Source organism: Spermophilus citellus, assembly GCF_964194105.1.
Source record: "Spermophilus citellus genome assembly, chromosome: X".
NCBI lineage: Eukaryota > Metazoa > Chordata > Mammalia > Rodentia > Sciuridae > Spermophilus > Spermophilus citellus.
Genome location: NC_138190.1, coordinates 1,802,846 through 1,826,431, shown reverse-complemented (window position 1 = coordinate 1,826,431; position 23,586 = coordinate 1,802,846). Strand labels below are relative to the sequence as shown.

The following is a 23,586-nucleotide window of genomic DNA, read 5'->3' as shown; positions in this document are numbered from 1 at the left end:
GGAGAAGCCAGGTATGGGTGACTTGAAGGGATGGGCAGGCAATCTAAGCAAGGTTAGAAAACACAGTAACTTATAGTAAAACAGAAATTAGTTTTCATGAGTTTTGGATGAGATGGCTCCCAATCTTAAGAAGGAATTGAAGGAGGTTAAGAGTTTGATTCTCAAACCCATTACATTTATGCTCCCACCCACCTTCTAGAAAAAAGGGCTGGGGATGGAGCCCAGGGGTTCTGTATCCCTGCCATGGATTCAATGCCCAGTGGGGAGGGGGGAGGGGGAGCACCTACAGTTGAGTTCTCAGCCCTCAAGGGTTATGTGGCCACTATTCCACACTTGGGGGAATGTGACTGTTTATATATAATCCCCTCTCCCCATTGTCATTGGCAATATTGGTAGGTAGACTGAATTTGGGCCAGTGTACAAGATATGAAAGACTTCACCAATTCAAGTTAAGAGTAAAAAATAAAATTGTATTTACTTTCCAGGAAGGGGTAGATACTGAAGCCAGAAATAGACAGGCAGTCAGTAAAGACAGGTAAATGGAGTCAGGTCTGATCAAGGAGGCCAATGTTGAGTGAGTCTGGCAAGTAGGAGACTGTCCCCTAAGGGATTAAATTGTAAATTCCTTCAGAGCCCTTCCTCCACCCTAATCAAGAACCTGCCCTTGCTCCTTCCTGTTGCTAAGGTAGCCTGTCTCAGGAATTGCCCCTCCCTACAGGCAGCTTTTAGGGTGTTAATGTGTCCTTGGCTGCTGCATCCTGCCCTTCCCTCTTCAGCCCCCCTGTTTGTCACCTTTGTGGCAACTCACCAAGCATTCCTGGGCCTAGTCACCAAGGCAGGAAGGAGAAAGATAAGGGGGAAAGGAATGGAGAACACAGGACGCCTAGGACTCATAGAAAGGCTGAACACCTTGCTTCTGGTGATACCAGGATACCAGCTATGGCCCCCCTCTCCCTCCTGGGGAGAAGCCTATGTTACCTCTTTAAAAATGAACCCTGCTTTGCGTGCTTGCCTGGGCTCGCTTTTCTAATGTTCAAACTTCAACACGTGAGGGGGCAGAACTCCCCAGTAACCAGCGGTATCAACACCACAGGCCATATGGGCCCCAAGTGGGGTTTCATACGCAGGCTTTATGGGCCGGGCTGAGCAGGGTTATTGTTTCTTTCTGGTTTAACTATCAGTTGAAACCCAGGAAGCTGAGAGCCCTGGGTCAGCAGCTAGGGATATGGTGCTTACCAGGCAGGAGCAGGTGGCTTGTGGCTTTTCTTGAAAATGTTGGTGCCTCTGAACCACTGATAAGGAAAGAACACAAGGGAGGGGACCCTTCCTGAGAGGTCAGTTCAGGTCAGCCTGTGCAATGGGGTGAAGTGTGTCAAGGGGTCCGGTGACCATGATCTCACAGACATTTTATGAGACCCACAGATGCCTGAAGTGGAAGCCAGATTTAAAGTTACGTAGTGTATGAAAGGGTAAAGTTTCTAAGCTGGAAAGTTTGAATTAAAATGTAAAAGATTAGGTACTATTAAGTTCCTCTTTTACACCCAGATTCCTGAGATAGTTAAGACAACGCCCTACGGCCATTCAGCCTAGGGCCCTGTGCAGTTCATCACAGGGCCCGAACCAATCAGTTTGAATGTGTACTCAGTTTGGAAGTGACCAATCACCCCTGCCCAGCCTGTTCCCACCAATGAATGGACTAATCATGTATCAGAGTTGTTGTTCAATTTTCCCCGCGCCTCATGATGATTTGTTCTGATGTATGCAAAGCCCCCCACCCTCTCCAAAAAGTGTACTTAAGCTCTGCTTGACCTCTGCTCTGGGCTCCGGGCTGCTCTCCCTTCTTGAGTGAGCATGGAGTCCCAGCGCGCTGGAATGGATCCAATAAATCCCCCTTGCAATTGCATGAAGCTAGTCTCGTGGTCTCTTTCTCCGACGTTTCGCCTGACCCTTACATTTGGTGCGTTGGCCGGGAACTGCGCATCGCCGGACAGGGAGACCTACGAACTGCTTCGGGGGTAAGTAAGGTGCCTTTCTCTCTCTCTCTCTCTTTCTCTCTCTCTCCCCTCTCCTTCTTCTCCTTCTCTCCCCCTTGTTCTTCTTTCGAAATTGCTCAGGTGCGATCGCTCAGGTTTGGCTCAGGTGCGATCGCTCAGGTTTGGTCTCTGGCGGCTCAATGGTGGGCGTAAGTCCCCAAAGGGCATAATCTCTCAGAGCCTCGGGTGGGGTTGGCAGTGTGTGTGTGTGTGGCTGTCAGTGGAGAGCGTAAGCTCCCCCTGGCGGTGACTGGCAGACGTGCCTCAGGAGTCACAGGCCACGCCCCCAAGGGACGCTTTGGGGGACTCGGGGGGACGGAGGTGCTCCCCATCAGGTAGAGGGGCGAATGAACCCTCGTCGGTGTATTTTACTGCCAACCCGTCTGGTTTTGCCGGCAACTCTTTCTGTTGAATTCACTGTCTGTCTTTAATTTTTGCTTCTGAATTTGTGTTAAACGTTTACTGTGTGTCCACGTTTGCGTCACGTTTGTGTTGTCTCCTTGCGCTTCAGAGTTGAATGGCCCCCAGGAGAGTCCCTCCCGTTTCAGCCGGGGCCACATGGCCATCCAGATCATGGTGATCTAACCTTTCAGGACCTCTTCGAATCTCTTCCTGCATGGGTGGGGTCCGCGCAGTCTGCTGGGAGGATTCCGCCCGGCGGTATGGCGGATCTGTCCTGTCCCTGTTCCTCCCGGCCCCTCCACCCACCTGTCCTCTCCGCCCCTGGCCGTCTCCCCTCCCGGGAGGGGGGGGGAATGCTCCTGCAGGTTTGGGGGACGGGCGGATGGAATCGGGGGTGAGGTCAGCGGGGGACCGCCCCTCCTCCCCCTCCTCTGCAGGCAACCGGCTGCCACCAGCCACGCGGTGCATTTCCACCACAGTGGGGCAGGTGGGATCCAACATGGAGTCGGCGGATAGCCCCCCCTCCGTCCAGCTAGCGAGCAGAAAAAAGCGGCTCGGGGGCACCCGGCCCTCTCCCTCCCTTGTGGGGGTAAAGGGACCGGGTCCCCAAACCCCCCCGAGTGTTACAGCCCTCCCTGGCTGCAGTGATCACCAAATCCCGGGGCAAAAGAATCGAACGGGTCTTCCTAGAGTCGGGCTGCTTGCCCAAGGCCGGATGATAAATTCCATCTAAGGTTAATACTGAGACTAGGAAAGCGATGTTTTCTCTCCCTCCCGTAATCAGCTTGAGTGCAAATAGAGATGCTTGCTGGAGATTTAACAACTTTGACATCTCGCTTTGACTTTTCTCAAAGCCCTGTCCTCATTATTAAATTGGTGTTAATTGGCTTTAGAGATGTTTTATTGGGGAAGCCTAGCACTCGAAATAACTGTAAGCAGAGGATGGGCTTTTTGGGAGCTGGCTACTAAAAAGTTAGGAAAAAAAAAAAAGCCTAGTGCCTAAGGTCAAACCAAACTGGAGGAGCTAATCTTGCAAGTGAAAGGGAAACTGAGGAATTCCCAGCAGCTGCCACAGCCATTTTCGCTTTGGGGAAAATTTCCTCATAATTTCCCTGCACTTAAGGATTACTCCACCTAAATGCAGTAAAGTCAGTCACACTGAGACCCTTGATTTTACACCTATAGTTGCCCCTATGTGAAAACATCTGGTCCACCTGTGGGAAAGTCTATGGTGCCACTGATGGGAGTCATAATTAAATGAGAGTTCAAAACCTGGAGGGATATATTCTTATCTGGTTGTCTGATTGTTTCTTAAAGATAAACTAGGTTAAATGTGTGTCTAAAAAATAATTTCTTTATTGTAACAATCTGGTATCTGAATGGGTTTCTAAAGCATTGCACTATCTTGCAGTTAAAAGTTGGGTTTAAGCAATTGTTTAGTTTGATTTCAGATACTTCTAAAGAGTTTCAATTTTGAACTGGGTAGTCTAAGGAGATTTCACTAGGTATACAGTGCATTGATTTGGGCAAGGATAGTAAATTATGATTTGGTATCTGTTTCTCTGTGTGTAAGATTTAGAAAAAAAAAGTGTTGAATTAAAACGTTGGTCTGGCTCATTAAAATAACCTTAAATAATTAAATAACAACAGTCTTGGAAATTCTCAAAAGCCTAATTTCAGATATGCATGGTAGTGTGTGGTTCTTTCTAAAATTTTTTAGGCAAATTTAATGTAACTTAATGCTACTTTAGGAACTTCAGAACAAGGAAAGTGGCTTAGAGGTCCTAAAGAAATTTCTTCTGATGGTAGAGATCCTATTTCCAGTTTTATGTGAGCAAGTTTTTCTAGTGTAAAAAGATATAAAATTTTGGGAATTGCTTCTTAAATTTGTATCATAATTTTCAACATCCAAACCTGGAAATATGACTTATGGCTAAAATGCCTTAGGCCTAAAGTATCTGTTCAAAATAGCAGTTTTTCCCTGCTCCTTCCAGACCTTAGCCAGGGCTTAAGATGATATGCAAACAGAAGCAGCTTGGAACTCAGGCCCAAGGAAAAAAAGGTAAAGGTATCTTTTTATGGGAACTCAAACTAGATTAAAGGACTTTTGCCTTTTCTTAGATTCTATGTTTTTTTGAGCTCATGATTTTTATCCTACAGACAAGTTAATGTTTTTCTGATAAGTTCTATTTTTTGATCAACTGGAGTTTTTTTTAAAACATTGCAATGGAGATTTCATCTGCGAAAAACTACGAGGCCTTTATTATTGTTATGTGTGCACACTCTTGTTACGTGTTGTATGTCGGTATGTCTGTATGTGTGTATGTCCATATATCCTGCAGTGATATGACAATTAACAGATGAGGAGTGCTCATAAAAAAATTAAAAATGGATCCAAATATCTTTGATTCACGTGATTCAAATGGTTCAATTTAAATTTGGTAAACAGATAAAAAAGGAGGTCTTAAATTAAGCTTATAAGTTTTTCTAGGTGTTCAAAAAGGCCCTAATAAAATGTTAAATCTGCTTAAATTAAAAAGTTTACAAGTATTGTTTCAAGATGTGAACAGAAAGAGGTTAACAGATGAAAAAAAAAAAACTAGAAGGTTCTAGGTATGGATTTAATAGAGGGAAAGTGTGTTTCTGGTTAAGAGTTTAAGTAATTAAGAGGGTTTAAGTAAGTGATGAAGAAGGTCTGTGCAAGTTGGTTATAAGTGTAAGTTTTTGAGCAAGTAATCTTAAAGAAATTAAGCAGATGGTTAAACAAGTGCTATTGTTTTAGAGAATTGTGTTATGTTATTTCTTTAAAAGCCAAACTTGGTTAGCATAAAATCATCAATGTAATTGTGATGTTACTAATGTGTTCATATCTTCCAGGTATACAAGTCTGTAAGGTAGAAGCTTTACAAGCTGGTGTTCTAAAGTTGTATGGTAATTTTAGGTTCAAGAAAAAAAAAAAAACCAAACATGTTGGAGATTCAATTATATCATTTGTGTTCTATAACTGGACTTGTTATCAGTAAGATGGATATGTAAAGTTCTATGTTGCTTTCTACACTGAGACACAATTTAAATGTATTTTTAAGTTAATGAGAGCCTAATCTGGGTAAAGGTTTTATTGTAAAACACAAAAGTGCTTTGCTACTTTCCTACAAGAGGTTAGAAGCTTCCAGCCTTCCTTTAATTCATGTTTTAGATGTGATATTATGTTGTGTTAGCTAATATTCATGTGAACTTGAGCAACAATTTATGTAAGTTTTGTAAAATGATGTCTAAAAAGCAAAGATCAGCTTTAGAACTATAGTATTTAAGACTTATGAAGAGCCCCGCCTTACTTGAGATAAGGCTCTATGTCCCAACTCACTGCATGTGAAAGTGACTATGAAAGAAGTAGGCCAGATTTCAGTGCATTTAAAGTTGTGCCCAAAAGTTGGTTTTTGTCACGATTGCCAGGATATCAAACAGGGGATTATAATGTATAACTCTGCCAGAATTCAAGGTAGCTATTATGTAAACTAAATATGTTTTTATCCTAGTTAGTTTTGTTTTGAAGTTTGCTTTTAGATGGTCTAAAGATTGCCTGTTAATTTTTTTAAGAGGTACTGCTTTAAGAACTCACAACCTGGGTTAACTTAAGGTAAGGAGTTATCACCTACAGGATAGAGAGATAGACATAAAAGTTCAGCACCCTTAATATAAGGCTGTTAACTTATTTTGCTGGATGTTTAAGATTAAGTTTTAAAATTAAAAATTTGGCTCTTGCCCTCTGAGTCAGTCTGAATCAGGGAATAGGGGACTTCTTCAAAGGGCTCTGCAACTCTAGGCCACATAACCTCCCGATCAGGGAGATTAATGAGACCAGTGGAGGACAGGAAGCCAGTCAGTGCATTTGCTGTGAAGAGGAGGGTCATCAGAAAAGGGAGATATCCTGATGCTTCTGAGGGAAGCCACATGGTCAAGCAAGGCCTGGACCCATCCTAGCGCAAATGGCACTAGCAGAACTGAGAAGCTGCTGTGAAGTTCCCGAGGACTTCCCAGAGACTCAGCTGACTGTTAACAATAGGAAGAAACAGAAGTCAGTTTGACTTGCTTCATCTTAAACACTTAGCAAAGACAGTCAAAGCCAAAGCACAGCTGTTCCTGGACATCTTAGATGATAATAATAGTTAAATGTAACTTCCATAAATAAGTAGACTGGAGGCTACAAAAGAGATTCTTAGACTGAAATGCCTGATAACTGTCAAAGGGACTGCTAGAGTAGTTTTAGTCTAAGGCCTTTATTTCTAACCAACGCAGGTAGGCTTGATGTTTGCTAGTATGGTTATCCAGCCCTGAGTAGCAAAATTAAAGATTTCTCTATTAGACACAGAGGTCATACTAGTAAAAGGATTTTGCAGGATCAGATGGCATTAAATTATTAGACTATATCTTAAAGGAAAAGACATCTGTAACCCTAAATGTTATGTTGACATCCCTGACATTTCTGACAATGTGACAAAATATCCTTAAAGATTTACATGCTCAGATGGAAGCCATGTCCTCAGCAACTTTGTTGTGAAAACAATATCTTAGCTCCTAGTTCCTGGTACTGCCTTATTGGAAAACATTGTTAATCTTTGTCTTGGTCATTATACTCATTGGCATATTTCTGTGCTGTGGCATTTCTTGCTGCATCAATCTGGTTCCAGTACTAATGAATTCTTGTTTCTCTTATAGACCACCTATCACTCGAATGGCCCTCCAGCCTATTACTTCTCAATTGGACTTTTAGCATGGACCACTCGATAGACCCGATATTTCTAAGGGGGACTCCAAACTGCTTGCCCCACACCGTCCCTTTTCAGCCTGAAGAAGCCAGAGAGATCCTCTTCGTCCCCCTTCCTCACAGCAGTAAGGAGTTCCCAAATTAGAGGGGTGAATGAAGCCAGATTTAAAGTTAGGTAGTCAGTGTAGTTAGATAAATCGGGGTCTAATACCGAGTGAAATCTAAAATGGAGGCCATGCTAAAAATGATTCCAGGAAACACAGGACAACCCATGGTAATCAGAAGGCAATATGCTCCACCGACAGAGATGAAAAATGAGACTCCCCAATATTCATTACTTTTAAGATTAAAAGTAGTCAGAAAAAGGGAGTGGGGAATGAAAGGGTAAAGTTTCTAAGCTGGAAAGTTTGAAGTAAAATGTAAAAGATTAGGTACTATTAAGTTCCTCTTTTACACCCAGATTCCTGAGATAGTTAAGACAACGCCCTACTGGCCATTCAGCCTAGGGCCCTGTGCAGTTTGTCACAGGGCCCGAACCAATCAGTTTGAATGTGTACTCAGTTTGGAAGTGACCAATCACCCCTGCCCAGCCTGTTCCCGCCAATGAATGGACTAATCATGTATCAGAGTTGTTGTTCAATTTTCCCGTGCCTCATGATGATTTGTTCTGATGTATGCAAAGCCCCCCACCCTCTCCAAAAAGTGTACTTAAGCTCTGCTTGACCTCTGCTCTGGGCTCCGGGCTGCTCTCCCTTCTTGAGTGAGCATGGAGTCCCAGCGCGCTGGAATGGATCCAATAAATCCCCCTTGCAATTGCATGAAGCTAGTCTCCTGGTCTCTTTCTCCGACGTTTCGCCTGACCCTTACAGTGTAGTTAGGTAAATTGGGTCTGGTGTGGAGTAAGATCCAAAATGGAGGCCATGATTAGAATGAATTCTGGGAAAGGTTGAACAACTCTTGGAATGTTAATGAAGTGCGGGCAAAGCCCAAGGCCAAAGACCAAGGCCAAAGCCCATCCCAAAGAAGTGTTAATGACGGTCCCCAGCAAACTTGAAGATGCTGACTCAAAAATCATTCCTGCCCAGAATACTCCTTTGGCCCACCTGTGCCCCACCCTTGACAGAACAAAGGACAGGAATGTGACAGGAATGCCGGAAAGCTAAATGAAGATTTCAGCTATAAAAATGGGAGACAAGCATTTCATCTTTTGGGTCCCCTTGTTCCTCCAGGAGAAGCCTTTTCTGCAGTCCTTTAATAAACTTCTATTTTCCACTATGACCTTGCCTGGGCGTGCTTCTCTGGTGTTATTCTTCAACATTGGGGAAGCAAGGACTCATCACTGGTCAACAGCGGTAACAAAGTCACAGGTGACACAAAACATACATACAATTTGCCCTCGACATGCATGCCTATGACTGAATTCAGGACCCCCAAAAGACCATGAGAGACCAAGATCTATGTAAGCAGCAAAGAGGTGTTTATTGCAAGCTAGCTCCGTCCTCTGCGTGCACACAGAAACTAGTGATGCTGAGATGCCTGAGCCCAGGGTTTGCAGCAGTTTTCTACACTCTGGGGAAGGCAGGGACTTCACATACATCATAGCATCTCTTGGCAAATCATCATACACTGTGGGAAAATCACAAAACAACTCTAAAACATGATTAGCACATTCACTGGCAGGAACAAGTTGGGTAAGGATGATTGGCTAGTAAAAGAGGGGGATGGTTTAAACCATGAGGGGGTACTTGCTGAACTACATGGTTTCCCAACATGTTATCAACCACCATAAACTACTGGGAGTGTCATCTGATATCCCAGGTATTTCAGTGTTTCATGCTGATTGATGGCTGGGGGAGCTTGCTATGGGTTCCCACCTAGACTGACTGAGTCAGGGACACCTGGCCCAGCAGATCTCTCCTGTTATTTATAGATAAACAACTCAGCAGGGTGGGCATTAGCCTAGGAGTGTTCTGTGGGTCTTTCTGAGGACAAAGGACAGGCCCTCTTCCTTGGACAGGCTTTGCTCTGAGGTAGAGGCTGGCTTTTCAATTACCCTTTCTATAACAGCCCCTGAAGAGAGGGCTAAGGACACGGTGCCCTGGTCTTCCTGGTGTAGCTTCACTGACCAAAGTTCCTTTCCTGCTTGTCATCATGACCTTTTCTGTTTGGTTTTGGGGTAAAACAGAAGACCTGATGTGTGGGATCACCAGAGTGAGGTCGCTTCCTAGAACTCCCTAATAGTGAAATGTAGAACATGGACATTAAACACAAGGCATCCATTTTATTTCCAGCCCACATTGCTGCCTAAGAGGATTGACTCCCCTCCCCTGTTTTCCCCCTTTCTGCTGGGGAGAGAACGCTGAGTGAAATCACCAACACAATTGCTTCCTTTCTTAGCTCAGGCTACCTCCTCAGAAGATCAGGGGGCAGAAGGCGATGAGAATTACTGCAACTGTTTTTATTTTTAGATATCATACATGTGTGATATATGTGATATCTTTAAATATTGTTTTAAAACTTTTGAGACTATCTCTTGCTAAGTTGCCTGAGGTCACACCAGCTGATATTATATATGTACAAAGGTATCTTTGTCTTTGAGGTTCTGTGGGATAATCCCTGTGGGGCTCAACCTCTGAGCTTGATCCCCAACTCTCTTTATTTTATTTTCAGCTAGGATCTCCCTGTTTTTGAAGCCAGATTGAAAGATAGTAGTTTGTGTAGCTAGGTAAATGGAGTCTAATATAAGGTTCAATTAAAAAAAAATGGAATCTTACCTGAGCCTGGAAAACGGGGGTGGGGGGGTGGGGAAACCTGAGGAGTAAGTTTTCATGTCCCCATGGCCTTGGGCAGGTCCCAAATAAGGTTAAAGAAGTAGCTCCCAGTAAAACAGGGAGATGCTAATCAAACTGATACCGCTGTTGACCAGTGACAAGTCCTTGCTTCCCGGATGTTGAAGAATAACACCAAAGAAGCACGCCGAGGCAAGGTCACAGTAGAAATTAGAAGTTTATTAAAGGACAGCAGAAAAGACTTCTCCCGGAGGAAGAAGGGGACCCAAGAGGTGGAATCCGTGGAAGTGCGGTTGTCTCCCCTTCTTATAGTTTTGGGGATGGAATGTAGGTGGGAAGGCCTGAGGGGTGGGGCACTTCTTTGTGATGGGCTATCTTTAAGTTTGCTGGGGGCTGTTCATTAACACTTCTTTGAGGTGGACTTTGGCCTAGGGCCTTTTCGGGACTTCATTAACATTCTATGAGTTGTCCTGTGTTTTCCCTGAGTCATTCTCAGCATGGCCTCCATTTTAGATTTCACTCGGTATTAGACCCGATTTACCTAACTACACTGACTACCTAACTTTAAATCTGGCTTGTATGGAGTGAATATTAGTTAATAAGTATTAGGTATTAAGGTGCTATAACAAATGTGCTTTAGGCAGATATATTTTGATATTAGAACTTTAAGTAAACATATTTTTCTGTTGTGCTAAGTAAACATGTTGATGTGACAAGTATGAAGTGTGTTAGGTATAGATAAGGTAGTGACGAGTGCGAAGTGTGTTAGGTATGGATAAGGTAGTGAATAACAAATAACGTAAGGGGAAAATCCCAATGGAAAACCCCAATGGATGTAAACAAATTGTAAACAAAAACAAATTGTAAACAAATTATGTAATGGTAAAACCCCAATGGATGTAAACAAGTTGTAAACAAATTAGGTAATGGTATAAGCTTAGTATAAATATAAGGCACGGAGGACAGGCAGCACCATTCAGGTTAGGCCCTGACACTGGCTACCTGATTGGTCCGTCCGGTCTCTGCTCCGCTGCTGCTGTGTGAGGACTGCTGTGAGAATAAATGAAGCATTGGAAAGGCATCTCCGTGAGTCGGTGTGGTGTGTTCGTGTCGCCGGGATTCTGGTCCGGGTAGGACACGGCCGGGGACCCGCCTGTGGCTGACCTCCGAGACCAAGGCCCGCTCTAGCTTCGGGAGCTGCTCGCGACAACACTCACTGATTCTCTGAGGCGGGTTATGCTATCCCAAGATTCTTCGTGGTGAGAAACTGATGTGACTTCATTTTTTTAAAAAAAATAGCCTCTACCTCAGAGCAGGACCTGTCCAAGGAAGGTGTGACTCTTGATCTTGGAAAATCCACAGAGCATTCCTAGGCACGAAGCAAGCTCTGTGCTGAGTTGTTTGTCTATAAATAACAGGAGAGATCTGCAGTGCCAGGTGTCTCTGACTCAGCAATGCTACTTCCTGGAAAGTCCAAACCGTGTTTGTGGCCTACACCTTGACCCTGAAACCCATAGCAACCGATTAGCAACCACCAATCAGCTAAACACAGGGAATATAGGGCTGGGGATGTGGCTCAAGCGGTAGCGTGCTCGCCTGGCATGCGTGCGGCCCGGGTTCGATCCTCAGCACCACATACCAACAAAGATGTTGTGTCCGCCAAAAACCAAAAAATAAATATTAAAATTCTCTCTCTCTCTCCCTCTCTCTCTCTTTAAAAAAAAAAAAGACAGGGAATATAACTGGAATGCCAGGTGACCCCCCTTCCCCAGTAGTCTCAGTGATCCATAAGGATACCATGTAGTTTGGCGCTGCACTCTCTTGCAACTCGTCTTGGCCCCACCTCATGAACTCACCAATCCCCCCTACCCAACTTGTTCCCACCAGGGAATGTGCTAATCAATGTTGAGAGTTGTTGTTTGATTTTCCCACGGTGTGAAATTCTTTGAGTGTGATGTTGTGACATGTAGAGTATCTCCCCCAAAACCTATAAAATCTCACTGAACAAAAAATCAGGACTCACTCCCGGGACCGCTGTCTTGGAAAGGGTTGTGCGTCCAGGCTCGAGCTTGCAGTAAAGACTCCTGTGTGATTGCATCAGATTCGGCTCCTGGAGGTCTATGGGGTCCCAGGAATCTGGGATAACAGTGGGAATAAAAAATGAACCCCTCCACGGAACTCAAGCCCCACCCAGTTAAAAAGCTCCAGAAGCCACAAACTCGCTGGGCAGCCAGAAAGGAGAACCTGTCCCCAAGGGCACCGCCCAGGCCAGAGTTTGCAGGTTAATTGAATTTAGCCTGCAGGGCGGGTGGGATCCGGGTGGAAATGCCAGCCAGAGGTTGGGGTGGATTGTGGACCCTGGTCCGGGGACAAGATCCTGCAGCAGCGCCAACCGCAGCCTTGGGATCCCCAGAGCAGAGGGGCACTCGGCAACTCAGGCCCCACTCAGGCCCGGGGAGGGGTCTAGCGACGGCCCCTGGGGATAAAGCAGTGGTGTCCTGAGACCCAGAATCACCTAAACCCAGCCCCGGGCGCCTTCTCTGCTTGGCCTGGAGAGCAGCGCTGGGGTGGGGCGCAGACGGAGGTAGGGAGCCAAGCAGGAGGAGGGGGCTGAGCCCGAGCAGAAGGGGGAACTGGGTCGAGCTGAGCTGTGGGAAGTGCGCCTGAGACGCCAGCACCGGTGCTGCTCCCTGGTTGAGCAGGGTGACACGCCCCACCCCGGGACCTCGGATAATTGCCTTCCCAAGCTGTGACCCTGGGTCAGCTTCTGGGGGAATGTTCTTTCTAGGGCTTGTGGCTTTGCTTGAAAATGTTGGTGCATCTTACACCTTGACATGGAAAGAGTACACTGGAGGGGGACTTCTTCCTGAGAGACAAAATGAGGTCAGTCTGTGCAGTAGAGGGACATGTGTCAATGGGGCAAGTGAGTGTGAGCTCACAGACATGAGACCCACAGATGCCTGAATCCTAAATCCTACAGATAATACTGAATCGTACATACACTTTTCCCTTTCTTTACATGCCTATGATTGTCCTTCTATAAAACCTCAAAGTCCTGGGCTGGGGATGTGGTTCAAGCAGTAGCGCGCTCGCCTGGCATGTGTGCGGCCCGGGTTCGATCCTTAGCACCACATACCAACAAAGATGTTGTGTCCGCCAAGAACTAAAAAATAAATATTAAAGTCTCTCTCTCTCTCTCTCAAAAATAAATAAATAAATCTTCTTTAAAAAACAAAAACAAAAACAAAAAACCCTCAAAGTCCTTGTCAGCACCTGAAGACAGCATAAGGGCAGGGTTTCCTTGTCTTCCTGGTGTAGCTGCACTGGTCAAAGTTTCTTTCCTGCTTTGCATCATGACCTTTTCTGTTTGATATTGGGGCAAACACCTGACCAGACCTGTGGGATCCCCAGAGTTAGGTCTCTGCATAAGACTTCGTAACAGTTGACGTTGAACATCTACACTAAGCACAAGGCACCCATTTTATTTCCACCGCACATTGCTGCCCTGGAGGATTGCCTTCCCTCCTCCCCCACCCTCTCTGCTGGGGATGGAACCTGAGCATCAGAGCCAACCCCAATTGCTTCCTTTCATCGCTCAGGCTGCCTCCTCAAAGCCACAGAGGCCAGGAGGTGATGAGAATTACTAAAATAGTTTTCAAATTGTTCTCATTTTTAGATATTGTGTATGGGTCATACATATGATATCTTTAAATAGTGTTTCAGAAATTTGGAGACTGTGTCTTTCTAAGTTGCTTGAGGTCGCATCAGCTGAAAAAACAGTATATATGTTATATAGTTCTTTCTTTTTCTTTGAGGTACTGGGGAATAAACCCAGTGGGGCTTGACCTGGACCTCTGAGCTACATCCCCACCCTTTTCATTTTATTTTAAGAGAAGGTCTCACTGACCATGGGCTCCTCCAGTCTCAGCCTCCCTGAGAAGCTGTGCTTTGTTTTTGTGTTGAGGTTAAGCCCAGGGCCTCGCCATGCTCAGAAAGCACTCTGTGGCTGAAGCCTAGCTCAGCGCCAGGTGTCACCTCTGTACCAGAGGATAAGCCAAGGCTTCCCACCTGGATTAGTTCCCAGCACAGCGGGGAAGCTCCGCCTGAAAAGGGCTGGAGCCAGGAATCTGTCACTAACCCAATTTCAGCCAGTGATTGGACGACGTTAGCTGTCAGTCACGATGCAGAGGCGGGCCTGGAGGTCTTCTATTTAGGAAGCTGGGAGGAACTGTCCAATCAGTGCGCAGAGGAAGGGGGAGGGCGGGCTTCCGCAATCTCGAGGGCTTTTCTTCCTCAGCGACAGGGCTACTCCTTCTCTGGCACCTGAGTTCTCTCCTCAGGGACCGCAGGTGACTCTCGCTCCCTGTGAACCCCGAGATCTCGGGTGACTGGAGGTTCCTCCGAGGACCCCGGGTCACCACGGAAGCCAAAATGGTGAGTTTGCGACTAGGGCTGAAGGCGCACAGTCAGCACCTTCCTTGGGGCTTGCGCGCAGGTGAGCGGCTGATTGCGGTAGAGTCCCCGCTGGCGGGTGGCCCTGGGCCCTGTCCCCTGGTTCCCTGCGTTTGAAAGGGCGGCTCAGGTCCCTGGTGTCCCCTTTGCTCCCTACTGGTGGCCCGACCCACTCTTCCCAACGTGGAGGAAGCAGGGCCACAAATGCACCCTCCTTCTCCCAGGGGAGCTCCTCCGGAGGCTGCTGTAGGTCCCCCAAATTGCAGGCGCCTCCTGCCGTCTAAACCCACCTTCCCTCCACCTCACAGCTCGGCCAGACGTTCGTTCTTCCCACTCGGTCCAAATGGACACCGTCCGCTCATTGTCACTTTTCATCTAGTGAAATATTGGAAAGAATCTTCCTCCCTCCCTCCGCAGCCATAACTTGCGATCCTTCTGCTTCAGCCTCCCACGTATCTGGGATGACAGTCCTGTGCCACTGTCCCTGGCAAGAAGGACACTTTTGAAAGCATGTGTTTTCCATTTGTTAATATTATACTTGAGGGGAAAGAATAATCACTTACCACTTCCTTGTGTTTGGTCAAAATGACTGCCTTAAAGGGAATAAGGAGGTTGTTTATAGATCCCAGGGATATGGAATCCTGGGCTCCATCAATAGAGGATAACTGCTCCCTTTTGTGATAGTCCATGATGTAGAGTCACCCCAGTCATGTAGTCACTTAAGTGCACAGGGTAATGGGACAAAGGAGGCAAAGGGTCTGAAGATAGCCAGAAACAGTTTTATCTGGCTGCAGCCAGTCTCAGAGGGCACAGCTTTTGCTGTAATCAATCAATCAATCAATCCCCTGAACCCTGACTTCAGGTGGTTTTAGGGTTTTATACTCTTCATGTAAGAGGAGCGGCTCAGAAGTTCACATTGTAATACTGAGACCCTCATATAACTCTCAGACCACACAATCTCATTTTATCTCTCATTACATGTATTTCTTTTTTTTTTTTTTTCTTTGTGAGTGTGTGTGTGTGTGTGGTGGACTGCTGGAGATTGATCCGAGGGAAGGCCACATACATGCTTGGCAAGTTTTCTACTACCGAGCTACTCTCCAGCCCAAGATAATTAGTATTGTAGACTGCTGTTTATTTATTTGCTTGCTTATTGAGTGCTGGGGATTGACGCCATGGAATTGCTCATGCTTAGTTCTCCTCCAGAAATGAATTTCAATTTGTGAGCTGCATTCTGGAGGTGGGCAGGTGTTTTACTGGGGAGTAAACCTACAGTCACCTGACCACTGAGCACAATCTCAGCCCTTCTTCTTATGTATTTATTATTTCTTTTTCTTTTCTTTTTGAATATTTTGTATAGTTGTAGATGGACAGAATACATTTATTTTGTTTGTTTATTTTTCTGTGGTGCTGAAATCATATCCAGTACCTCAAACATGCTAGCAAGTGCTCTGCCCCTCAGCTACAATCCCAGACCCCCTTTTAAGTTTTGATGAAGACCAGTTTCATTAAATTTCTGACTATCTTGATAAGTTGCTGAGACTGGCCTCCGATTTGCTATTTCCCTGCCTTGACTTATGTAGTGGCTAAATTACAGGTGCACACCACCACAGCAGCAGTTGGAATGACTTTTTAAAAAAATATTTATTTTTTATTTGTAGTTGGACACAATACCTTTATTTTAGTTATTCATTTTTATGTAATGCTGAGGATTGAACCCAGGGTAATGCATGTGCGAGTTGAGTGCTCTACTGCTGAACCACAACCTCAGCCCCTGGAATGACTTTTGAAGACTTGTTATCCAATTTATTTCCAGATAGAAATAGTATTGAAAATCAGTTTCCTAGCTCTTGTCCATAGTTTTGAAATTTGTACCTATGACTCTTCCTCTTTGCTTTATTCTTGCATTATTATGAAAATGGTATTTAGCATATACTATTATTTCTTATGTATATATTTGTGAAACTTCATGGCTTGGTAGTTTATTTACTTCTTTATTAGATAAAATTTATTTTTATGAGCAATTTTAGGCTTACATAGTTTATTAGTCAGTGTTGTCTAGAGGAACAGTATCAAGAGGAATCATGATTATCAAAGGGGATTCATTAGATTGGCCTACTTGACCTGAAGCTGGATGTCCACAGTGGCTGTCTGCAGCTGGAGAGCTTGAGAAGTAATGGCTGCAGAGTCCAAGAGGCTGAGGCCTCAGAACAAGAGGGATCAATGCTGCTGCCCTAGTCCAGACCAAAGATTCTGGAACCTCCCTGGAGAATCACAGGCAGAGTCCACTTTGGGAGAGTGAAGAAGGCAGACTCTGATATCCTCAGGCCATTGCAGTAGCCATCAAGAACCCATTGAGAAGAAAGGAGCTTGCTCTTCTGCTGCTTCCTTCCTCTTCCAACTTTTGTTCCGCCCAAGACAGTGTCTTATTGGATGGTGCTGCCTAGCATAAGGAGGTTCTCCAATTTGGTACACTGTTGCACATGCCAATCATTTGTAGACACACCCTCATTCACACACCCAGAATCCTATTAACCATCAGTATCTTTTAATCCAATCAAGGTGACTATTAAATGTGCCATTACTCATAGTATGGAATACCCCTTCTCTCCAGCTGATAGTCTCCACTGTTTTCAACATATTGCATTGGTGTAGGGTGTTTGTTAGTTACTAAACCAGTGTTGAACATTTGATAAAGAGAATGGATGAAGCAACACATTATGATAAGCCAAAGTTTATCCTTTACCTTAGGGTTCCACGTCTGTGTGATGTGATTGTGTGTGTCACGTAGTTTACAAGATAATGTCATACAGAAGAGTTTCACTGCTCTGGGAATCCTGGGTTCCCCCTGTTCCTCACTCCTCCTCATTGCTCCCTCCCTCTCTGCTCCCTGAGTCCCTGGCACCATCAGTTCTCTAGTGCATCTGTAATGTTGTCTTTTCCAGAATGTTCTTGACTTGGAATCTTACTGCACTTGGCCTTTTTAAACTTGCTTCTCTCACTTACCAGTCTGCCTATAAGGGTGCTGTATCTTTCCAGGCTGCAGAGCTCACGAAGAACTTGATTTTGCAGACTGTGAATTTCCTGATTGTGGTTTCATCAGCACCTTCTCTGTTACCTTCCTGTGGTTAATTTAGGTTTACCTTGCTCTTCTTTCTCTGTTTTTTGAAGCAGCTGTTTCAATGATTGTTTTTAGGTTTTATTTATTTATTTATTTATTTTTTTGTGAAATGTGCATTGGATGACTTAGATACCAATATAGAACCACCTCTGGTATTCTCTATGAATTTCCTATGATGGATATTTACATTTTTTCCTTCAAAATGGTCACCTTTTCTCTTGAGTCACCTCTTTGGCCTGTGTCTGTTTAGACCCCACGTTTCACATCCCTTTCCCTGGAGGCTTTAAAGCTGCTTCTGATCTGATTTCTGCTTTAGCTCTCATGTTCTTTGAGCATTATGGGATTTCACTGGTAGTGCACTTGTAGGGGTGTTGTTTATTTCCTGTGCAGTGTTGCTGTGACCCTGAGACCTCCCTGTGCTTCCCCTTCGGGTAAAGGCCCATGAAGCCCTCCTGCCTGCATCATTGTCCTGACAGAGTTGGTCTGAAGTCTCTGAGTGTAATTGTGGATTCTTCATTATTCTGGGTGGTTCTGTATGTTTTCAGTCCTTGAGTGTGGTTCTGTGTCAGTGGCAGGGACATTTTCTTTTTGCCTGTTTCGTCACTGTGCAGACATCATAGCATGCTTACAGATGTGAGTGGTGGCCTGATTCACACCCAGACTGTGTGGGATACTTCAGGAATCTGGGCTACAAACTTGTTGCTTTAGCACACTCTGGAAGAGCTTCTGTCTTAGGTTTGTTGGCACCACCATTGCTGCAGGCAGGATGAATCTCTTTCACAACAGACAACCATTGCCCATGTGGTCCAACATTGATCAAAATGTCCTTGAGCAGAACATTGGTATGTGTCTCATGACTGTACATTATGGTAGTGAACCGGCTGCTGTTAAGAAGAGTTTGATATTCAATGGACATTCATTGTTGCTATGAGACTTAGAAAAGTAGTGCCTGCTGTTTATTAAGAAGATGGTTTGGAGAGTTATAAAACTTTGTAAGGCTGCTGTGTGGACAAGGTGACGTTTTTGGGTCATTGAGTTATTTGTAAGACATGTGCCATCTTTCACTTACCCCATTCTGGTTTGACAGTAACCACAGGAAATTATAAAATTGATGTGTTTATTAATAAATAAATTAATCAAATAGAGAACTTATGTTTGTTTTTGTCACTTAATATTAAGCTAGTTGACTAAATTTGTTCTGGAGTAAAGCACCAACAAACTTCTAATTGTTCTATGTATAATCAGAGAGGATGAACTCAGTCTCCAGTTACCACATTGTGACAACCTGTATGAAAGGTTGTCTAAATGTTGTCTATGAAAGAATCTCCTTATTGACCCCATCCCCAGAGGGTGTGGGTGTGGGCTGGTTCTAGGCATTTCTTTAAGTATGGAATGATAGACTTTCAGAGGAAACAAGGCATTAGTAAATACCATGTTGTTTATATTAACCTTGTAGGTACAGGGAGCCAGTGTAGTTTGCAGAATCTCTCTCAAATGCTTAGTTTCATGATTCCTCAATTTCCTACTCATCACCTTTCTTTTCTAAAGATAAGTACTATCCGAATTGCTTATATTAATTAGCTCTGTACCACACAGGATGGTTCTAAGACATGTAATAGAGGTGCAACCAATAAAGAAGTTCGGAGTGATCTGGGAGCCCATCTCACTTCGTGTGAACTCATGAAAGGAAGGGTATAAAACACTGAAAAAGGATGTTTGCCTTCTGAGTAGCCAATTTCTAGTGTTGGAATGGGTGTAAGAAATTGAGTACAGGGCTGGGGATGTGGCTCAAGCGGTAGCGTGCTCGCCTGGCATGCGTGCGGCCCGGGTTCGATCCTCAGCACCACATACCAACAAAGATGTTGTGTCCGCTGAGAACTAAAAAATAAATATTAAAAATTCTCTCTCTCTCTCTCTCTCTCTCTCTCCCTCTCTTACTCTCTCTCCTCTCTCACTCTCTCTTAAAAAAAATTGAGTACAGTAAAGATTTGATGGATCAAATCATGGAATTTATCAAGAGGCCAGGGAATCATGTGAACATTATGCATGTTGCGTATAGATTTCTCATGCTGTCAATCTCTCCTGGCCTCCACTATACATTTTTGGGATATTTTAGATCTCAGTGGCCTTGGAGGATGTGGCTGTGAACTTCACCCAGGAGGAGTGGGCTTTTCTGGATCCTTCCCAGAAGAACCTTTACAGAGATGTGATGCTGGAGGTCCTCAGAAACCTGTCTTCTATAGGTAATAATGATGATTTTAACATTAATCAAATAGAGAACTCATGTTTATTTAGGTCATTTGTGTAGAAGATGAAAAGGGAATAAGTTGGTGAACTATTGCAGCATAAATGGCACCTAGGATTTGGCAAAGCATTTCTAGCTCCTAAATATTCATAAAGATTGTTCTGTTCTCTCATTTTAGAAAACATGAGGGAAGACAAGACCACTGAAAATCAGATCGAAAATTCTGGAAGCAGTGTAAGGTAAGTGTACTCACAAGAGGAATTCGTGAGGGAATCTGAGAACTGTCATATAATTTTTAAAGCAAACCAAGTGAAAAAGTATGCATAATATGAAATGTATTTATTCTTATAATATTTTTTACCAGAAATATATACTTAGCTGTAACAGATATTCAGTCTTTTCAAAGTATTTGACATGCAAAAAGTACTATAAAATTGCATATGTAAATATCACTATTTGGATAATAGCCATAGAGAATCTGTGTTGCAAAGGATTGTTTCCTTTCAATCTCTTTATTTTTAGGCAAGTTGAACAAGTCAGAAAACCTAGCCTTTACCTGATGTTCATAGTAATGTAAGGATCTATAAATACTTACAAATTTGTGAATGAATTAAGCATTGATTATATGTTGGTCACTTCTTCAAAGAAGTCATGGTAAACTTCAAAGGCACAGAATAGTGTGGGGAAACCTTCAAATCAATTCCACCTCTTAATTGAACAAAGAAAAAATTTTAGTAGGGTAAATCCATGTGACTTCATTATGTGTGCAAAAGTCTTCATATGACCTTCATTCCTTCAGGCAGATCACATCTCACTGTGGACACAAATACTACAAGCATGAGGAATGTGAAGAGAAGCCATGTGAATTGAAACAATATAGGAAATCTCTGGTTTCTCTCAAAAGTGTTCACACACAAATGTTAATACAAAGGGTAGATGGATCTTATGAATGTACAGTATGTGGGAAAGTCATCAGTTGTTCCAATGACATTGAAAGACATGAAGCAACTCATAGTGGGGGGCAACCCAATGAATATCAACAATGTGGTGAAGCCTCTTCTTATCCCACCATTGTTCAAAGTCACATGATAACACACAGTGGAGGTAAACATTTTCAATGGGACATATGTGGGAAAGCCTTTCATTTCTCCTCTTTATTTACAAGACATGAAAGAGCTCATTCTACAGAGAAAGTTTATGAATGTCAACCAGGTGTTCAGACCTGTATTTCACAGACAAGTCTTCAAAGGCACAGGATCTCACACACAGGGAATGCACATTTCAAATGTAAGATATGTGGGAAAGACGTTGATTATCCCAGTTTACATCGAATACATCAGAGAATGCATACTGGGGAGAAGCCCTATGAATGTAAGCAGTGTGGCAAAGCCTTTGCTAGGTCCAGAGACCTTCACAGACATGGAATAATACATACTGGAGAGAAGCCCTATGCATGTAAGCAGTGTGGCAAAGCCTTTTCTAGATCTAGTTACCTTCAGATTCATGGAAGAATGCACACTGGAGAGAAGCCCTATGAATGTAAACAGTGTGGCAAAGCCTTTTCTACATCCAGTTACCTTCAGTCACATAAAAAAACTCATACTGGGGAGAAGCCCTATGAATATAAGCAGTGTTCGAAATCCTTTTTTAGATACAGTTACCTTCATTCACATAAAAATACTCATACTGGGGAGAAGCCCTATGAATGTAAGCAGTGTGGCAAAGCCTTTTCTAGATCCATTTACCTTCAGATTCATGGAAGAATGCACACTGGAGAGAAGCCCTATGAATGTAAGCAGTGTGGCAAAGCCTTTGCTACATCCCATCAGCTTCACAGACATTTAAGAATACATACCAGAGAAAAGACCTATGAATGTCAACAATGAGAAAAAGGTTTTGCCTCATCCTGTCTACTTCACACACATTAAAGAACAGATTCTGGGTTGGGGATGTGGCTCAAGCGGTTGCGCGCTTGCCTGGCATGCTTTCGGGCGGGGTTCGATCCTCACCACCACATACAAACAAAGATGTTGTGTCCGCCGAAAACTGGAGAATAAATATTAAAATTCTCTCTCTCTCTCTCTCTCTCTCTCTCTCTCTCTTTCTCTCTTTCTCTCTCTCTTTCTGTCTCTCAAAAAAAAGAGAACAGATACTGCAGAGAAATTGTATGCATGAAATCAATTGGTAGACTTTGTTATTACAGTTTCACTCATATACATGTAGAACGTTATTGGAGAAAAATCATTTTAATGTAAAATCTGGTAAATCAATGTTCCACGTCATCCTCAAAGACAAGAAAAAGCTCACACTGCTGAAAATGTGTGTGCGTGTGTGTGTCTGTGAGAGAGAGAAAGAGAGACTGGGGATTATGTCTGGTTGTGCTCTACACTGAGCTACATTCCAGTTACTTTTAATTTTGAGACAGGGACTTGCTGAATTTCTTAGGGTCTTTCTTAGGGGCTGAGGCTAGCCTCCCACATGTATCTTTCAGAATCCACCTCTCAAGTCTCAGTAATTAAAGGCAAACACCACCACATCCAACTGAATAACTCTTTAAATGTAAAAAATATCACAAATCATTCCATTTTCCCTGTTGTCTTCAAAGCCATTTTATTCACATTGAAAAAAATAATCACTCTGTGGGGGATCTTCTACATCCTGTCAGCTTCCCATCCAGCCCTGTTTTCATTTTCATATATGAAAACCCTCCCGGAGAGAAGCCCTGTGAGTGTGAGAATGTGGGAAATCTTCTAGTTTTCTCAGTATTTTACTAAGGAATGGGAAGATTCTTTTGGAATAAAAGGTATAAATACTATGCAAGTAAGAAATATAAAGGGTTCAGCTGTTCTAGTTTTGTTCAGTTGTATGAAAGGACGCATACTGTAGAAAATACTGAGGATAAGCCATGTGGGGCAGTATTCAGCTTTCAGAATTTTCCTCAAAGTTGTAGAGAATTCACATCTGGGAAGATCCTTTTACTCTCTTTAAAAATTGTAGTAAGACTTTCAACTTTCCAGGTCCCTTTGAACAGCATTGAAGAAATCACACTAGAGAAAAGCCCTGTATATAGAAATGTGGTCGGACCTTTGCTTGTTTCAGATCCATTTGAACTTGTACAGACTTGGGGAAATTTTTATTTTATTTCATTTTTTTAGATTTTTTTTAAGAGAGAGTGAGAGAGGAGGGGGGGGAGAGGGGGAGAATTTTTAATATTTATTTTTTAGTTCTCGGCGGACACAACATCTTTGTTGGTATGTGGTCCTGAGGATCGAACCCAGGCCGCATGCATGCCAGGCGAGCGCGCTACCACTTGAGCCACATCCCCAGCCCTATTTTATTTCATTTTATTTATTTCTTTTGAGAAAACCACTGTAGGTGTGTAAAAAGGTTTGTGCCTTCATTTCTTTTTTTATCTATTCAGAAGTAACAAAAATGCACCCTGGGATGGAGAGGAGCTTTGCATCAGCATGAAGATTTGAAAGCAACATGTTTTTCTGGGTTAAATCTCTCTTATTGTTAGTTTCCATTTTCCTGTATTTTAAGTCTTTTCTATCTAATATTTCATTACATATTCTGTATGTTAGTTTAGGCCTCTCCACTCCAGCCTTTGGTAGATTGGTGAAATGTCTCTTCTGAACTTTGTTCCTCTCTTTCTTTGTTCAGATTTCACCCAGGAGTGCTCCACCACTGAGTTTCTCCACAGTGTTTTTAATTGTTATTTTTTGAGATGGGGTGAGGCTGGGAGCTGGGAACATAGGGATGTGTCTGTTTACCCTGTA

The 23,586-nt window shown here is 43.7% G+C and overlaps 1 protein-coding gene across 1 annotated transcript; it reads left to right on the top strand.

Moving 5' to 3' along the window:
* Window positions 1–14,293: 14,293 nt before the first annotated feature.
* On the top strand, window positions 14,294–21,693 carry LOC308638965 (uncharacterized protein; the record flags this gene model as incomplete). The annotated part of the gene is made up of 4 exons (XM_081276893.1): window positions 14,294–14,338; window positions 19,679–19,805; window positions 19,986–20,046; window positions 20,607–21,693. The coding sequence occupies exons 2-4, from the start codon at window positions 19,772–19,774 to the stop codon at window positions 21,691–21,693; spliced, it is 1,182 nt and encodes a 393-aa protein (XP_081133019.1). The 5' UTR covers window positions 14,294–14,338; window positions 19,679–19,771.
* Window positions 21,694–23,586: the final 1,893 nt, after the last annotated feature.